Below are 19,787 nucleotides of genomic sequence, written 5' to 3' on the forward strand. Positions count from 1 at the left end.
ATGGACACCCAGCAGCAGCTATTCTTCCTGTGGTCCAGCAAAATTAAGGGAATTTATACAATTTTAAAAACATTACAATACATTCACAGATTTCACAACACATTGTGTGCCCTCAGGCCCCTACTCCACCACTACCACATATCTACAGTACTAAATCCATGTTTATGTATATTGCGTATGTTGTCTTGCATGTGTGTTGTGCCAATGTTTGTGTTGCTTCACAGTCCTCGCTGTTCCATAAGGTATTTTTTTTTTTAATCTTTTTTTTTAAATCTAATTTTACTGCTTGTGTCAGTTACTTGATGTGGAATAGAGTTCCATGTAGTCATGGATCTATGTAGTACTGTATGCCTCCCATAGTCTATTCTGGACCTGGGGACTGTGAAGAGCTGGTTACTGGTGTGTGCTAGTAGCGTTTCAATCGGTGACGCCACTCGCTCTGACACCATGCAGTATATCGAATAAAAATATAAATGCAACATGCAACAATTTCACTGTTTCATAGAAGGAAATTAGTCAATTGAAATACATTCATTTGGCCCTAATCTATGGATTTCACATGACCATGGATGGGCCTGGGAGGGCATAGGCCCACCCACTGGGAGCCAAGCCTAGCCAATCAGAATGAGTTTTCCCCCACAAAAGGCTTTATTACAGTGAGAAATCCTCCTCGATTTGTGACTTAGCTAGCTGGACTTTGAAGTGTGTGCCGTGCCCACTTGTGGAGGTGGAGGGCTGGAGCGAGCAGGGAATGGTGTCCCTTGAGAGGGCAAGAACGAGATGTATGTAAGAAGTGCAGTATTATCATTAGGAGATGTATACTTGGATTACGGAGGAGGAATGGGGGAAAAAGAGAGGCAGAGGAAGTCTAAGAGAGAGAGGGAGGAAGAGGGTGAGCTTGAATTGGTTAAAAATGAAGGAAGAAAGGGAGATGGTTTGTTAAAGAAGAATGGTAGAAAGTGTAAGCAGAGGGAGCTGAAGATAGGAGGAGAAATGGAAGGGAATGAGGGCGAAGTATCGGAGGTGGTAGGTGTGGTGAAGTTCTTGGAGCCCGAAGCACCAAGGATCAGGATAAAAAATGTGTCTGTGACGGTAGGAGTGACATTTTTGGAAAAAGTGGACCCTTGCATTTTGGCTGATCCATTTGTGGTTTGAAGGGTGGGTGAAAAGGAACTTTAGGTGCTGTGGAATCGGTGAAGGTAACCCAAAGTCCTCTTGTGATAATGTTTGTGTTTCTGTTGGGCAGAGGGAGCAGGCGCCCCACGTTAAACGAATGGGGGCAAGAGATGTGAATTGTTTTGCTCTCAAGAAAATGGCGCCATTGAAGGAGTGATTACTGGAGGAGCGGTGAAAGTGGACCAACAAAAAATCAAATCAAATGTTATTGGTCACATACACATATTCAGCAGATGTTATTGGTCACATACACATATTCAGCAGATGTTATTGGTCACATACACATATTCAGCAGATGTTATTGGTCACATACACATATTCAGCAGATGTTATTGGTCACATACACATATTCAGCAGATGTTATTGGTCACATACACATATTCAGCAGATGTTATTGGTTACATACACATATTCAGCAGATGTTATTGGTCACATACACATATTCAGCAGATGTTATTGGTCACATACACATATTCAGCAGATGTTATTGGTCACATACACATATTCAGCAGATGTTATTGGTCACATACACATATTCAGCAGATGTTATTGGTCACATACACATATTAACAGATGTTATTGGTCACATACACATATTCAGCAGATGTTATTGGTCACATACACATATTCAGCAGATGTTATTGGTCACATACACATATTTATCAGATGTTATTGGTCACATACACATATTCAGCAGATGTTATTGGTCACATACACATATTCAGCAGATGTTATTGGTCACATACACATATTCAGCAGATGTTATTGGTCACATACACATATTCAGCAGATGTTATTGGTCACATACACATATTTATCAGATGTTATTGGTCACATACACATATTCAGCAGATGTTATTGGTCACATACACATATTCAGCAGATGTTATTGGTCACATACACATATTTATCAGATGTTATTGGTCACATACACATATTCAGCAGATGTTATTGGTCACATACACATATTCAGCAGATGTTATTGGTCACATACACATATTTATATTTATCAGATGTTATTGGTCACATACACATATTCAGCAGATGTTATTGGTCACATACACATATTCAGCAGATGTTATTGGTCACATACACATATTCAGCAGATGTTATTGGTCACATACACATATTCAGCAGATGTTATTGGTCACATACACATATTCAGCAGATGTTATTGGTCACATACACATATTCAGCAGATGTTATTGGTCACATACACATATTCAGCAGATGTTATTGGTCACATACACATATTCAGCAGATGTTATTGGTCACATACACATATTCAGCAGATGTTATTGGTCACATACACATATTCAGCAGATGTTATTGGTCACATACACATATTCAGCAGATGTTATTGGTCACATACACATATTCAGCAGATGTTATTGGTCACATACACATATTCAGCAGATGTTATTGGTCACATACACATATTCAGCAGATGTTATTGGTCACATACACATATTCAGCAGATGTTATTGGTCACATACACATATTCAGCAGATGTTATTGGTCACATACACATATTCAGCAGATGTTATTGGTTACATACACATATTCAGCAGATGTTATTGGTCACATACACATATTCAGCAGATGTTATTGGTCACATACACATATTCAGCAGATGTTATTGGTCACATACACATATTCAGCAGATGTTATTGGTCACATACACATATTCAGCAGATGTTATTGGTCACATACACATATTCAGCAGATGTTATTGGTCACATACACATATTCAGCAGATGTTATTGGTCACATACACATATTCAGCAGATGTTATTGGTCACATACACATATTCAGCAGATGTTACTGGTCACATACACATATTCAGCAGATGTTATTGGTCACATACACATATTCAGCAGATGTTATTGGTCACATACACATATTCAGCAGATGTTATTGGTCACATACACATATTTAACAGATGTTATTGGTCACATACACATATTTAACAGACGTTATTGCGGGTGTAGCTTAACGCTTGTGTTTCTAGCTCCAACAGTGCAGTAATATCTAACAATTCACAACAATACACACACATCTAAAAGTAAAAGAATGGGATTAAGAAATATATAAATATTAGGATGAACAATGTTGGAGTTGCATTGGCTAAAATACAATAGAATACAGTATATACATATTAAATTAGTAAAGCAGTATGTAAACATTATTAAAGTGACTAGTGTTCCATTATTACAGTGACCAATGATTCAGTGTCTATGTACATAGAGCAGCAGCCTCTAAGGTGCAGGGTTGAGTAACCGGGTGGTAACCGGCTAGTGTTTGGCTATTTAACAGTCTGATGGCCTTGAGATAGACTGAAAAACAGCTTCTATCGGTTCCAGCTTTGATGCAGGTGTAATAACCTCGCCTTCTGAATGATAGTGGGGTGAACAGGCAGTGGCTCGGGTGGTTGTTGTCCTTGATGATCTTTTTGGCCTTCCTGTGACATCGGGTGGTGTAGGTGTCCTGGAGGGCAGGTAGTTTGCCCCCGGTGACGCGTTGTGCAGACCTCACCACCCTCTGGAGAGCCTTACGGTTATGGGCTGAGCAGCTGCCGTACCAGGCGGTGATACAGCCCGACAGGATGCTCTCGTGTGAGTCTTAGGGTGAGATTCACTGTGTTTGTGATGCTTGTCGTTTAGTGCGATGCAGACAGGGTGGTGTGAGTGGTGAAAAATAAGTTGTCTGTTCTTTTGAGTTTTGTTGTTGAGTCTTTGCCCGACAAAGTGATGTTAGGATATCAGTTATCCCGCTTAAGCTTTTGTAACCGAATACATTACGTTGTTACATGTGTCAAGCTTATGGGCATGTGGCAGCAGTGTGTAGGAGGTCGGTTCCTAGGTGTGCTGAAGGGCATGAGACAAAGAAATGTGTAGCATTGGGGAAAGAAGTGGTATGTGTTAATTGTAGGGGTGCTCGTGAGGCTGGGGATCAGACATGTCCGGTGAGAGAGAGGCAGGTTGAGGTTATCAGGATTAGAGTAGTGTAGAAGTTGTCGTATGCTGAGCCAGTGAAGAAAGTAGAGGAAGATGGGTCAAGGCGGAGGGATCCTGAGAGGAGTGGTGTGAGTAGTAGATCTGTACCAGTACAGAGGGACAAACCAACAAGTCATATACGTTTCAGTAAGAATGGATTTTTTGACCACTACACTACTCGGGAGGCTATGTTTGTGCTTTTCTAATAACCAATTTCTGTGTTCATGTAAGTGACTGATTTTAACAAATCCTCACTATCAGTATCAATTCGGCAGTACGCACACAACCTTTTGTTTTAAGAATGAAAGGATCTCAGTTTCAAGGTGTCAGCTTGGAGAGAAGAAGCCTCGTGAGGAATTGGTCAGTCACATGCATGAACCAAACCCTAATGATGAATTAATTATGAATGATGAATAAGCTAAATCATGCCTATGTAACGTGACCGTAAGTAGTAGATATCTAACGGGACTGCCCCGATAGAGCTCCATATCTAACGGGACTGCCCGATAGAGCTCCTGACAGACGTGTATTACGGTGCATCAAGTTTTGTTGGGACCTCTCCAGTTAACTGTTAATAAACAGCGATTCATTTAAGATTGACTTTGAGTGTCCCTGTGTAGAATTTCCACGACAGATGCTTCGAGGGTGACTGTTGTCGATGTGTGCACTGGGTCCCTGGTTCAAGCCCCAAGTTGGGGAGAGGAGAGTAACGGCAAAAGTACTGTTTCAGTGCATTCGGAAAGTATTCAGACCCCTTCACTTTTTCCACATTTTGATGTTACAGCCTTATTAAAAAATAGATTAGATTGCTTTTTCCCCCTCATCAATCTACACACAATACCCCATAATGACAAAGCCAAAAAAGATGTTTATCTTAAACAAGTCTGCAAAAATGTATAAACTGAAATGACATTTACATAAGTATTCAGACCCTTTACTCAGTACATTGTTGAAGCACCTTTGGCAGCGATTACAGTCTTGAGTCTTCATTGGTATGACGGTACAAGCTTGGCACACCTGTATTTGGGGAGTTTCTCCCATTTTTCTCTGCAGATCCTCTCAAGCTCTGTCAGGTTGGATGGGGAGCATCACTGCACAGCTATTTCCAGAGATGTTCTATCGGTTCAAGTCTGGGCTCTGGCTGGGCCACTCAAGGACATTGAGACTTTTCCCGAAGCCAGCCCTGCGTTATATTGGCTGTGTGCTTAGGGTTGTTGTCCTGTTGGAAGGTGAACCTTCACCCCAGTCTGAGGATCTGAGTGCTCTGAAGCAGGTTTTCAAAAAGGATCTCACTGTAATTTGCTCCATTCATCTTTCCCTCGATCCTGACTAGTCTCCCTGTCCCTGCTGCTGAAAAACATTCCCACAGCATGATGCTGCCACCACCATCCTTCACCGTAGGGATGGTGTCAGGTTTCCTCCAGATGTGACGCTTGGCATTCAGGCCAAAGTGTTCAATCTTGGTTTCATCAGACCAGAGAATCTCGTTTCTCATGGTCTGAGAGTCCTTTAGCCCTCTTGGAGTTTGCCAAAACGCACCTATCACGTGCATTTTAATGAGGAATGGCTTCCGTCTGGCCACTCTACCATAAAGGTCTGATTGGTGGAGTACCACAGAGATGGTTGTCCTTCTGGAAGGTTCTCCCATCTCCACAGAGGAACTCTGGAGCTCTGTCAGAGTGACCATCGCATTCTTGGTCACCTCCCTGACCAAGGATCTTTTACCCTGATCGCTCAGTTTGGCTGGGTGGCCAGCTCTTGGAAGGGTCTTGGTGGTACCAAACTTCTCCCATTTAGGAATGATGCAGGCTGCTGTGTTCTTGGGGACCTTCAATGCTGCAGAAATGTTTTGGTAACCTTCCCCCGATCTGTGCCTCGACACAATCCTGTCTCGGAGCTCTACAGACAATTCCTTCATTCTAATGGCTTGGTTCAATTTCGAGTCTCATAGCAAAGGGTCTGAATACTTCCGTAAGGTATTTATATTTTGAATACATTTGCAAAAATGTATAAATACCTGTTTTTGCTTTGTCATTATGGGGTATTGTGTGTAGATTAGATGTACTAGATATAGATGTACTATTGTAGAGTGTTTGTTCCACTGGATATCATAAGGTGAATGCACCAATTTGTAAGTCGCTTTGGATAAGAGCGTCTGCTAAATGACGTAAATGTGAAAAATGTAAATGTAGATTGAGGGGGATTTTTTTTTTTTTTATCCATTAGAGTAAGTCTAACGTAAATGTGTATTTTTTTTTAAATCAAGGGGTCTGAATTCTTTGCGCACTACATGACCAAAAGGTATGTTGCTCTGTGCACGGGGGCTCAATTCATCGAAAAGGTGTTCGATAGGTTTGAGGTCAGGGCTCTGTGCCGGCCAGTCTAGTTCTTCCACACTGATCTCGACAAACCATTTCTGTATGGACCTCGCTTTGTGCACCGGGGGCATTGTCATGCTGAAACAGGAAAGGGCCTTCCTCAAACTGTTGCCACAAAATTGGAAGCACAGAATCGTCTAGAATTTCCATTCACTGGAACTAAGGGGCCTAGCTCGAACCATGAAAAACAGCCCCAGACCATTATTCCTCCTCCACCAAACTTTACAGTTGGCACTATGCATTGGGGCAGGGAGCATTCGCCAAACCCAGATTCGTCCATTGGACTGTCAGATGAATGTGATTCATCACTCCAGAGAACGCATTTCCACTGCTCCAGAGTCCAATGGCGGGGAGCTTTACACCATTCCAGCCGACGCTGGCATTGCGATCTTAGGTTTGTAGGCGGCTGCTCAGCCATCAAAACCTATTTCCTGGAGCTCCCGACAAACAGTTCTTGTGCCGACGTTGCTTCCAGAGAAAATGGGGAACTCGGTAGTGAGCGTTGCAACCGAAGACAGACGTTCTGTGAGCTTGTGTGGCCTACCACTTCACGGCTGAGCCGTTGTTTCTCCTAGACGTTTCCACTTCACAATAACTGCACTTACAGTTGACCAGGGCAGAAATTTGTCCAAGTGAATTGTTGGAAAGGTGGAATCCTGAAGGTGCCACATTGAAAGTTACTGAGCTCTACAGTACGGGCCATTCTACTGCCAATGTTTGTCTATGGAGATTGCATGGGTGTGTGCTCAATTGTATACACCTGTCAGCAACGGGTGTGGCTGAAATAGTCAAATCCCACTCATTTGTAGGGGTGTCCACATAATTTTGTATTTTTAGTGTGTGTGAGACTAAGTTGCTCCGGATAAGAGTATCTTGCTAAATAATGTATGCGTCTCGGCTCATACTGATGCAGTTCAATAAAAACAAAATGTAAATCATTCATTTTCATTAATTGTATAAAAATGTATTTATGATCAAGGACACCATTGAGTAACACCGAGTACAACAGGAGTGACCGTCCAAGATGATCAATGACAACAGAGAGTCTTATCGGCCAAACTTTCAGACTGGTACATAAGAGATTCCACACAAGACTAAGAACAGCATTGAAAAACATGATTTAAAAGATAAAACAAAATGTTAGCCGTTTTGCTGGTGCTACGATTTCAAAATAGTCCGGACATAACAATTGAGGTGATAACTTGTGTACAAAAAAATGATTTTTACATAGGGCTGGATTTAAAAGTTTTTTTTTTTTTTTACAAAAAGTGCAGGAGCTCCGAAGCCTTCCTTCCTCCTTAAACTCTTCATCACACCCTAAAAACAGAGCATCTTAAGGGTATTTTTTAAAGATCTTTACAAAAAAAGTGGTGAAATCTCAAATATACATTTTCTAAATTAATATCTGGGCCATCATTATGGCTTGTTGAATGGTCTTCAAGTGAAACCTTATACTACATTAACATTACGACCTATACACATCATGATTTCATAAACATTTCCTCCTAAAAGATAGTTTAAAACCCGCACATTGTTAGAGACCACATAACTGCACTTAAAAAAATGGGACTAAAAAGCAGACTAGGAAATAAGCATGTATACCAAATTACACCCTATTCTTTTGTATAGTGCACTATATAGGGAATAGGTCCCATAGGGTTGTGGTCAAACAGTGCACTATATAAGGAATAGGTTGCCTTTTGGGATGCAAAATTTGCAGGCAGACAACAGAAAAATCACCTATCCACCCCCAAAGGTTTAAAAAAAAAATGTATGTAAAAGAAGCAGTCAGTTAAAAGAGGAATGCATACTAACATCAGAAGCACAGTGAAAAGTAAAAAAAAAGATATATACGTCATATATACACATGTAATCGAGTGTGTATATTATACAGGTTTGACTGCCCATTCCTGTTCAAATGAGTCTGGAGCAGTCAGGTCCTCACACTCAAATACTGCATGACATTCAGTTCAGTCAGTCCAAAATTGTAGCTGCAGATGACAAATATCTCCCAGAAAGTCGCCACGGTCCTGTTCATTTAGGCACCAAACCGAAGAAAACGGTCCAAATTGGAGAGGTTCTGCCTGGACTTGTCCAATCAGAAACGTTTTATTTTCCTTAGTTGCAAAACGTTTGTGCCCTAACAAACACGGCCCTACTTTCAAGAATAAACGAGAGGTCCGTCTAGGCAGAAGCCTTTTACAATACAAGGAGATTGCTCTAGTCTGGGGATACAGTTTAGTTTGAGTATAACAGTTTAGTTTGAGAATACAAAACATATACAAATACTCAAACTGTACATAGCTTCAGGAATTATAAAGATTGGTGTTTTGTTGTTTTCTGTAACAAGAAAATCCTCTGCAGTGGCGTTTTGTTGGCATTTTCATGAAAATGTTAAAATCGGTAATGAAAACGTTGTAGTTGTAGACAGAGATCCATATAAAACAACATCCTCATTTGAGTCAGTTAAACTTGATTCTCCTCATCTCCGCTGTGTTGAAAGGAAGGCATCCCTCTCCATGTACTGCAGGGCTAGTCCATAGAATTAGAATGAACATTCTAATATAAATATACATTCTATATTTCTATGGGTTAGCCTGCTGGGTCAACCAATCACAAATCAGTCTGGAGGAAGGAGATCGTGAAGACGAAACCGGTCTCTGACGTAAGGCCTTACGTCCTCATTCTGTGGAGGAGAGTAAGAACAGAGGTTGCATAAAATAGTACACCAAGACAAATGACTGAAGTGACTTTCGTGGAGGAAGAGAAAGAACAGAAACTGGTCTGTTTATGCCGTATACAGACAATCTTACAGGTACAAGGGCAAATTTACATTGTACTTTTTTTTTTTCTTCCTCAAATGTTTGATTGAGTACATAAGGAAGTCGCTTGAGTTGGATGCACATCCAAAAACACATATATATATTTTTTTCCCCTTCTCCAGAATGAGTACATACCATCTCCACTAGCTTCTCCAGGAAAGGAACCAACTTGAGGAGCTCGTTATCATTCCTGTCCATGAACCAGCTCTCGATGGGAATCCCATTGGAAAGCTGTGATGAAGAACCATGACGTTTTGAATAGTATATGAATATATGCTACTTTGTCGTCACTTTTATCCAAAATACTTTGTATATTGAGTGCATATAATTTAAGTATGCGATTCCTGCAGGATAGAACGAGTAGCTGTACTGTGAAAGGTATGAAGGCTTACCTGATAGGCGAAGGCTTGAGGTGAATTGTCGATTATTATGGTTTTTGACAGATCTCTTCCAAGAATGTTTAGGTCCTTGATGTAGTTTCCTTGAACACACACACAATGCTCACGAAACAAACGATGCCTGTAGGTGAGGTAGAAAAATAACCAAATGATTAGTCAAGTGTAGTGGTGGGTGTTAGGACATTAGCACAGGCTTTATACACACCCTAATCCCTACGTAGGTGCACTACTTTGGGGAATATTGTGCCATTTGGGATACAGTTCATGGTGCAACTCAACACGGGTTAGTTGTAATCATTCAAAAGCAATAACTTTTTATTTAACTGACCTGACCAACTGTTTCTTGGGGTCCAGGATGTTCAGTAACTTGTCTGCATACACCTTCTTAGAGGCAGTGAACAGAATGATCTGTGAACGACAAGAAAGCCATAAGAATAATTTTAAAAGATATATATATATATATATATATATATATATTTCCGTTCCGTTTGATTGTCTGTCCCAGTGAAGTCTACAGTAGAGGATTACACGAGAACGGGACGCGCGGGAATCTGGCAGGAATGGGAGTCAAGTTCGGGACAGGATCAACAGTCCACAGGAATGGGCAGTGCAGTAATAGGGGTGGAAATACAGTGTCATGTCATAGACAGGGGGTTTTCTTTATTTATTTTACTATATTCTACATTGTAGAATAACCTAAAAAAACATGAAAACTATGAAATAACACACATGGAATCATGTAGTGACCAAGAACGTGTTAAATCAAAATATATCTTATATTTGAGATTCTTCAAAGTAGCCACCCTTTGCCTTGACATTCTTGCAGCCACAGGCATTGCTTGCTGTTTGGGGTTTTAGGCTGGGTTTACATTTACATTTTAGTCATTTAGCAGACGCTCTTATCCAGAGCGACTTACAGTAGGGAATGCATACATTTCATGCATTTTTGTTGTACTGTATAGCACTTTGTGACATCGGCTGATATAAAAAGGGCTTTATACATACATTTGATTGAATAGCCTACATACTTTTGCACGCAAAATTGAGCACGGGACGGCAGTGATTTTTATCGAGAAGGGACAGGAAAGTTCCGGGGTTATAGAACTGTTGTGGGATCAGGATAGTACAGGTGGGGGGGAAATTGACAGAACAAGACAGGAATGAATTTTCACTCTAGTCTACAGTGGTCTGATGTCTATGTATTAAACACGTAGGACCTCACCTCGTAAATTTGAGCCATGCGCTCCAGGAACTCTCTGAAGAACGGCCTCAACCGCACATACACCTGCAGAGAAGAATCATATGGAAACCATATCACGTCAAGAGCGTTCCCTGTTCAGTGTATAGGCGTAGGTTGTAGAAAATCAAACGGACCATCAATGTAATAAGAAATCTCAGTTGCCAGTAGCAACCACTACAGAATGTCCGGTCGGAACAAGGATGAGGCGGATGTCCAGGATAAGGGGAGTTTAATGGAAGATAACCACATACATCTGACCACTCATGGTTCAGATAACTGACAATCATGGTCCAGTGAGACCTGACATTAACTACGGGTCAAATTGTTGCGCTTGGCTGGAACAGAGCTGGAGATTAATCATGCCAAGTGATCCTAGTCCAGAACCCCTCCCCAGCGGAGTGTTCGGGAACCCCTCCCCGGCGGAACAGCGGAGCGTTCGGGAACCCCTCCCCGGCGGAACAGCGGAGCGTTTGGGAACCCCTCCCCGGCGGAACAGCGGAGCGTTCGGGAACCCCTCCCCGGCGGAACAGCGGAGCGTTCGGGAACCCCTCCCCGGCGGAACAGCGGAGCGTTCGGGAACCCCTCCCCGGCGGAACAGCGGAGCGTTCGGGAACCCCTCCCCGGCGGAACAGTGGAGGTTCTGGTTCTAAGGTCACTTATGTCATTTGATGTTGAAGACACCGACAAGTACCCCTGCATGGGGGGACCATCCAAGCGAAGAAACAAGTGAAAGAGGGACCCAACATGTCCGTATGCACGTACACTTAAACATCAGAACGACATGGATTTAGTCCACGGAGGGAAACGCTGGTAGTTCTCATCAGGATGGGGACGTTTCGGACCAAACGGTGTTCCCAGGGTCCAACACTAACTGAAGTCCAGGTAATCTAGGCCGAACGAGAATTGCTGATAAGTAATTGGCTGACCTTGACCAATAAGACACTAACAAAAGTGGGGGTCCCCTGAATGGGATACTAAGCTGCCTGATTAGAATCAGATGACTGAAGCTGGCCATTTTAACATGACAAATCACATAAAACCTAATGCTTTTTCTCAATTTGTCTTACCTTGATTCCTCATGTCCCCCCTCTCCTCGCCTCCTTCTCAAAACGCATAGAAGTAATCCATGGGAAAAAAGACCTTGGATATTCTCTTACAATGTGGTTTGAGAATAAAGCGAGGAGAGAGAGAGAGAGAGAGAGAGAGGACACAAGGAAAGAATCAAGGAAAGAACAATTGAGAAAGAGCCCTTGACAATCACTTAACACCTGTGGATTTCTATAGTATCACAGCCTATACCTGGTAGATTACGTCTTGGAACAGGACAGGGAAGGTCAGGGCTGCGTCCTCCAACTCATTCAGACTACAGTGCACCAACGTCTCGTCCTGATGAAGACACAAACAGTACATCTTCTGGTTAGTGGCTGTTCAACCTTCTTTAGTTGAATGCACGGATTGTAAAACGCTGTAGATGAGAGCTAGTCTAGTCGCAGATTAGTTTGTGTTTCTTCTGCCTACTCCAATTTTCAAGCCCAATTTAACCTTCGCTAAGCCCCAGAATTTTGAGAAACCAATCGTAGCGCTCCGATGGGACAGCAACTGTGGTAGTCTGGCACCCAGGCTATATTAAAGAGAGCAGAAACAGAACGGCACCCAGGCTAGACATGAGCTTCTGCTAATGACTCAAATACAAAAATGTGCTACTCACCAAATCTAGGACCAGGGAGAACTCTGGTGTGCTGCGTGTTTTGAGAGGCAGTGCTGGTTTCCTGGCTATCTGCTCCTCTGTCAACGGAGGCACATGCTTGATGAAGAAGTACCTGAAAACAGAGCAGGCACAGAAGATTTTAGTTGGTCCAAGTAAAGAAACATACCTTTACACACAATACTTTTCTTCAGTTTGTTAGATGGTGATGACGACACACAGATGGGCGACCTATTTCTACTACTTATTATTCTACAGACATTTAAAGAGAGGCGTTTAAAACGTTGTTTGTTTGGTAAGGTTGCTAAATAAACTAAGAGGTACTCACGGATCAAAGACTTCCCAGTCCTCCTCGTAGGTGCCGTCTGCAGGGGCCGTGGGAGGAGCGTGGGAGTAACAGCTGACTGGGGTGCATCCTGGAGCTGGATGACAACATCAAATTTAAATGGAGCAGAAATCCACAGGTTTTATTTATTCGCATTTACTTTTCTTCCCAGGTATTTCAACATAGCAAACACAGCAAGTAAAAACTACACAGAATATTCCAGATCACTAATCACTGGGTTTTAACCTGTTAGAAGGGGGCATATCCCCATGGTGACCTGTTAGAAGGGGGCATATCCCCATGGTGACCTGTTAGAAGGGGGCATATCCCCATGGTTACCTGTTAGAAGGGGCATATCTGTTTCTGTAACCATCTCCCCTTCCTCAACAGGTGGTTCTGGTGTAGCCAGAGGAGCTGGTGGTGGTGATGGTACTGGAGCTGGGGCAACAGGAGACAGGACGACGCCTTCTGTAGATGTGGGGGTACTGGTGGACATTTCCTCCACCTCCAGCTGCTTCACAATCTCCTCAGCCTCCAGCACCTGCCCAGGTGAGTCAGACCCAAGAGTGGCTGGATCGGGGAGACACAGGGTTAATCTCAAAAAGTATTTTCTGTGATTCTTTGCATATTCTCTCGTTAACTCCGTACAGAGAGGAATAAGGCAATGACTAGAGAAGAGTGAGCATGGATGAAAAAAAAATGTAACCCACAGATGTTTAACATTTAAAACCTCTGTCTGGACGAGGGGAATACACAGGAGTGACGTGGAGAAGAGGGAGGTATAAGAGAATTCCTTTAGGACCGGTAAAAAACAAACAAACACGGGGCTGGTATCCCAGACAGATAACGCCAAGTCATGGACTAGTAAAGCACGTTGGAGAAACTCCATTGAGTAAATGTGTTTCAACCCAATAATAGGTTTAATCTGTAACCGGTCACATTCTTAGACTGGTCCTCCTGGTTGAAAAAAAAACCAAACAAAAAAACACAAGACACAATGATGAGACTTGAGGCAGATTCTGTTACCCGTCTTGGTTGCAGGTGAGAAGAAGTTGAAGACTGGTGAGAAGATGGTCCCCAGGAGAGTAGTGCGAGGAGGGCTGATGGCTACCTCCACAGGGACTTCCAGTTTTCCATTGGGCTTCAGGGGCTTACTGTTCAACGTCATTGGATCTGAGGGGGAAAACAAGGGAACTTGACTATTTCCAATGAAACCTGCAAAATCCACCTGCTTATGGCAATGCAGGATGCTTCCGATTTCCTGAGAATTAATGATCACCGCCTCCTTATAGCGGAGGGGAAGTGTTATCCATGTGGTCGACAGCCCGAACTCTTCCACTGGACACGACAACATCCACACAATTATAGCAAAACAGAACATTTCGATCTCATGAACATTAATGACCAATTGACTCATGGCAACATTTCCAAAAGCAGATGTTCACAAAGATGGCGTCGTGACAACAGTTTGTCATTTAGCGCTATGAACGACTCCATTATTAATACAGATTACAAACTGGGTGGTTCCAGCCCTGAATGCTGATTGGCTGACAGCCGTAGTATATCAGACCGTATACCACGGGTTTGACAAAACATGTATTTTTACTGCTCTAATTACATTGGTAACCAGTTTATAATAGCAATAAGGCACCTCGGGGGTTTGTGGTATATGGCCAATATACTACGGCTAAGGGCTGTATTCAGGCACTCCGCGATGCGTCGTGCTTAAGAACAGCCCTTAGCCGTGGTATATTGGCCATATACCACACCCCCTCGCGCCTTATTGCTTAATTATGCCAGAGGAATGTCTTGACTCACCAGGTTTGTTAGCTCTTCTCCTGCAGCCCCCGGGGATAGCTTTGTTAGGAGGATGAGGAGAAGACGTGATCAGGTTGCTGCTGTCCACTTTACAATCAATACGACTCCTCTTAGCTGGGATGTCATGCTCCATCTGACAGAAAGGAAGCAGAGTAGGAGGGACTAGTAGTTAGTGTCACGACTTGCTGAAAGCAACATTCAATATGGCACCCTTCTGACTCGTAGCTTCTATTTAGGATGCTACTCCTCTTCAACCGTTTTAAGATCAAAACGCCATTCAAACTATAAAATATAAACGGCTTGCTCCTCAAGAAATGGCGGCCATGACAGAAGCCAAATGTGACTTGGCTTGGGGGTGTGGTTTGATGTGGGTGTGTCCTTGCCACCACCAAGACACACCCATCTGTCAGAATCTTTAGCATTTGAATCTTTAGCATTACAAATCCCATTCAAGTCATGGGACCGATATTAGTATTTTTCCCGCATCATGTCCAAATCATTTGAAAGTATCTCAAATTGATTGTGAAGCTCAACAAAGTCACTTGGATTATTTGAACACGAAGCGTGTTAAAACGCTAATATCCATCCCATGACATGAATGGGATGTGCTGCAATTTATTTTATATTTAACCTTTATTTAACTAGGCAAGTCAGTTAACAAATTCTTATTTACAATGACGGCCTACCGGGGAACAGTGGGTTACCTGCCTTGTTCAGGGGCAGAATGACAGGTATTTACCTTGTCAGCTCGGGGATTCGATCTAGCAACTTTTCAGTTACTGGCCCAACGCTCTAACCACTAGGCTACCTGCCACCTCTACACTCTAACCACTAGGCTACCTGCTGCCCCAAATGTGAGCATTTGCAAACAGTTCACACAAACACACCTTGACAGCATTTCCCCTGATGAACTTCTTGATGGTGGAAAACAGGCCTGTCTCATTCTTCTGCATTCTGGGGCCTCTCCTGGTCGCGGCAGTGGTCTCCACCTCACAGTGTTTCCTCTTGGCCTGGGCTGGACGTGGAGCTGAGGCTGGACGGCCGGGGCTGGATTTGGGACCAGGTTTAGTGCTGGGCTGCTGAGAAGCTTTCCGCACTCTCAACCTCATCATCCTACGCGTTACATGGAAGACTGGTGTGGCAGCACAGCAAGCAGACAGGGCAATATATATTACATGTACAACAAAGAAAACACGGGAAACCAGTGAGGTGACATGTAGCCAAGTCAGAGCTTTAACACTGCCACAACACGTTTATTTATTATAGCCCTAACAATGTGTTTATTTTACTTTGTTAGGATGTTTGGCATATTCTTGACATCTGTATTCCCAAAATCGATTATATCTAAAAAAAAAAAGTATATTGATAATTATAATTAACCGTTATTGTAATTATAATTTATAAATATTTCAGAATACAGATTTAAATTCACAATAACATATCCACAGTACTTGGTAGTTATTTTATGAACACTACCAGAAAAGTGGGCGGTGTTCATTCTGCAAGCTTTTTTCTCTCCTTCTAGCTGAAGTTGTTGCCAAACTTAACTAGCTGTTAGTATGAGGCCTAGGTAACTAGTTAGAAAAAGACGAGAATTCCCTTTCACAAGCCAAGTCATATAGGACGTTAAACCAAATATGAGACTTGACCAAAGTCACCTATATATGGCTCCAAACATGAGTAATTTGTTAGCTAGTATCTAGCTAGCAGTTGTTAGCAAAACTGTAAGTGCAAGCCCGTGAACAGCGAGTGACAGGCATGAACATTGCATTAGCTAGTTAACTGTTATGTAACCAGTGTTAGCTAGCTAACCTTAACTGTTAGCGACCCAATTATTTTTTATTACGGTCATTCTAAAACGATATACCGGTATTCACATAGTAAGATGGCTAATTAGCCAACGAAATCGGGACTAAAGATAAAAGTAACGGAATAGTTGTCTGGCTCGCGAACTAGCTAACGTTAAGAGTTAGCTAAAGCTATCCACTTAAGATTAGCAGGCTAGCTAGCCATTTTGATTTCACGATTGACAACCAAACAACATGCATAACATCGGGCAGCAGTTTCATATTAAATTAAATGAAACAAATGACTAGAATTGCAAAACACGTCGCTAGATATAGTTAGCTAGTCACGTTAGCTGGTAGCATTTAGCAACACCAAGCTGGCAAGCTAGGTGCTCACTGGTGATATGGCAATCGTTTGAATCAAAGACATGTTGACAAAGCCATAAACAATTAAACGTTACTTACCGACGGTCCAATAAATTCGTAACCAAAACTTGCCGCTCGCCTGTCCACACTGGTAGCCGCAACAGGGCGGCCACCGAGAGAGAGAGAGAAGTCTGGCCGTCGTTATCGCTGCCAGCTGTGTTCAGAACCACAGACCATCGACGGGCTCTTTGGACGCCATTTCCCGCCTCATCACAAATTCTGAGAGTGCACTCGATAAAGCTACTCTGACTCCAGCGCTAGTTTGATGTCTAGGAATGTGGATTACATTACATGCGATTTACAGTGTGCCCACCATCGCAAAAACAGCTACACGTAACCACTGAATAACGTCATAAGTATGCGGTAAAATTGTTTGTAAAAAAATATATTATTTTCATGATATGGTTTGACTGCTCACGTGTTTCAAAACGGAGCATATATGTGGCTGCTGCACCGGAGTAAACCGAGTGTACCCGCTGTAATGCGAATCCTAGCTCCCTCGTCTGAAACCCCGGTTGATTGATATATATGTTTAATGTATTTAACTAGGCAAATCAGTTAAGAACAAATTCTTATTTACAATAACGCCTACCCTGGCCGAAACCAAACCCGGACGATGGGCCAATTGAGCGCCACCCTATGGGACTCCCAATCACGGCCGGTTGTGATACAGCCTGGAATCGAACCAAGGTCTGTAGTGACGCCGCTACCACTGAGGTGCAGTGCCTTTGACTGCTGCGCCACACATATGACCTGCGCAGGCGCAACTCGGCTTTACTGGTACACAATTTATTTTCAAAAATAGGTTTGGAAAGCAAAGTCTGATCTCATATCCTTCCAAAGCCTACTAAGCATACTGAGTACCAGTATGTGTGGATGCCTTGTATGGTGTGGTCATTGTAAGCAGAGAAGGACGTCATACTATAGAATTTGTCAAACATAAAAGGGATCGGCATAGCCCTTCAGTGTAGCTTATCAGCAAAATAGAACAAAAATAGTACAAAATAAAATGTTATTTATTAAAATTACTCAACTTTTATATTTATTTCCTATAGAAATGAAAGCAGGACAATCATATGTAATAAAATCATATTGAGGTGAGGCTGATTGTTACATTAGCTGTATATATCTAATGTTTGCTTTGGAAATTCATATTTAAATACATTTTAGTATAAAGCTGGTCAATTCTCTCCTAATAATCCTCATGAGTTGTGAGAATCCCTGTTACTCCCATTTATAAGACATTTAATTATATACAAGCCATTATCATATATAGATACGTTTATGTGCTGCTAACATGTTGTGTTGCTACCATGTTGTGTTTTCATGTGTTGCTGCCTTGCTATGTTGTTGTCTTAGTTCTCTCTTTATGTAGTGTTGTCTCTCTTGTCGTGATGTGTGTTTTGGCCTATATTTATATTTTATTTAATCCCAGCCCCCGTCCCCGCAGGAGGCCTTTTGCCTTTTGGTAGGCCGACATTGTAAATAAGAATTTGTTCTTAACTGACTTGCTTAGTTAAATAAATAATTAAAATATAACCTATATGTGAAAAACTCTGCCTTATGGCACTTTAAACGATGTGTACAGTTAATGCTTCATTTGTTAAATCGGGAGGTCCCGGAACACTCAGCGAGAGAGGGGCCATAGACTATATGCCTACGTACTCTAATATAGCTGTGGGGTTTACACAAGTCCGAATTTCTTTTAGCATAATTTTCAAGACAAATGTACAGCAATTTTTTTTTTTTAAGTCACTGCAGGTCTCCTGCCATATGCACACATACTCAGTTTACAATAACCGTATTTCATATAATTTAAGACTAACAGTAGAACACACATAACAATATCAGAATATAACTTAAGATTTTTCTTATTTTATGTTGGCTACAGCAGAGCACATGAGAATATATAGGCCCACTGCCTATAACATGAAGCGCATATCCCCCCCCCCCAAAAAGATATAGATGTACTATTGTAAAGTGGTTGTTCCACTGGATATCATAAGGTGAATGCACCAATTTGTAAGTCGCTCTGGATAAGAGCGTCTGCTAAATGACGTAAATGTAAATGTAAATGCATATTCAGATTAAGGAAAATATGTTCCTGCCTCAAAACCTCCCACAATGACTTTCCATGTTAGTAAATGTCTTGCTCAAAGCCATGAGTATCTGTGATGTTTAGCCTCCTTGTAAGGCTGTTCAGAAGAATCTGGCTGTAGTGCCTATTTTTATTTTTTTTTTCATTTTGAGTGTTAACGATAACGTCGGTGTCCTCTTTAGCCTCGTCTACAATGCTTGCTTCCACTAAATGCTCCTTGGTTCGGGCATGTTAAAAAACTTTTCAAAGGGCTTTGTTTTTTTACGTCACAGGCAGAGGACGTTAGTGTACATTCCACCCAATCTTTTGCTAGTTTAATCCATCCAGTCGTTTCTAGACCCAAGCTCTCTACATTTTTGCATGTTGTACAGCCCAGCTTTTAATTTCACATAACAAACCAGGTGTTATACCTTTGCTTGTTCTTGAACTGAGCCTCCGTTCAGTGGATCAACCTGGTCTCAGAGCATTTCGTATTATTCTGTACGTAAATCTGAGATGCTCCTTTTAGTATGATATGTTACATTTCGTATGGTATGTATTAATTTGTGAATGTCCATCACCCATTTCGTATGGTACGTTACGATTTACAATTCATATTATGTGTTACGAATTTGCAA

At 42.0% G+C, this 19,787-nt stretch overlaps 1 protein-coding gene across 1 annotated transcript; it reads right to left on the reverse strand.

Moving 5' to 3' along the window:
* Nucleotides 1–7,493: 7,493 nt before the first annotated feature.
* LOC115192871 (CTD small phosphatase-like protein 2-A) lies at nucleotides 7,494–17,542 on the reverse strand. Its single transcript, XM_029751785.1, has 13 exons — nucleotides 17,112–17,542; nucleotides 15,747–15,991; nucleotides 14,860–14,992; nucleotides 14,068–14,214; nucleotides 13,381–13,611; nucleotides 13,045–13,138; nucleotides 12,720–12,831; nucleotides 12,311–12,397; nucleotides 10,994–11,056; nucleotides 10,100–10,179; nucleotides 9,766–9,892; nucleotides 9,509–9,604; nucleotides 7,494–9,237 (listed from the first exon to the last, which is right to left on the reverse strand). The coding sequence occupies exons 2-13, from the start codon at nucleotides 15,969–15,971 to the stop codon at nucleotides 9,172–9,174; spliced, it is 1,461 nt and encodes a 486-aa protein (XP_029607645.1). The 5' UTR covers nucleotides 15,972–15,991; nucleotides 17,112–17,542; the 3' UTR covers nucleotides 7,494–9,171.
* Nucleotides 17,543–19,787: the final 2,245 nt, after the last annotated feature.

This window comes from Salmo trutta, chromosome 4 (genome assembly GCF_901001165.1).
Source record: "Salmo trutta chromosome 4, fSalTru1.1, whole genome shotgun sequence".
Lineage (NCBI taxonomy): Eukaryota > Metazoa > Chordata > Actinopteri > Salmoniformes > Salmonidae > Salmo > Salmo trutta.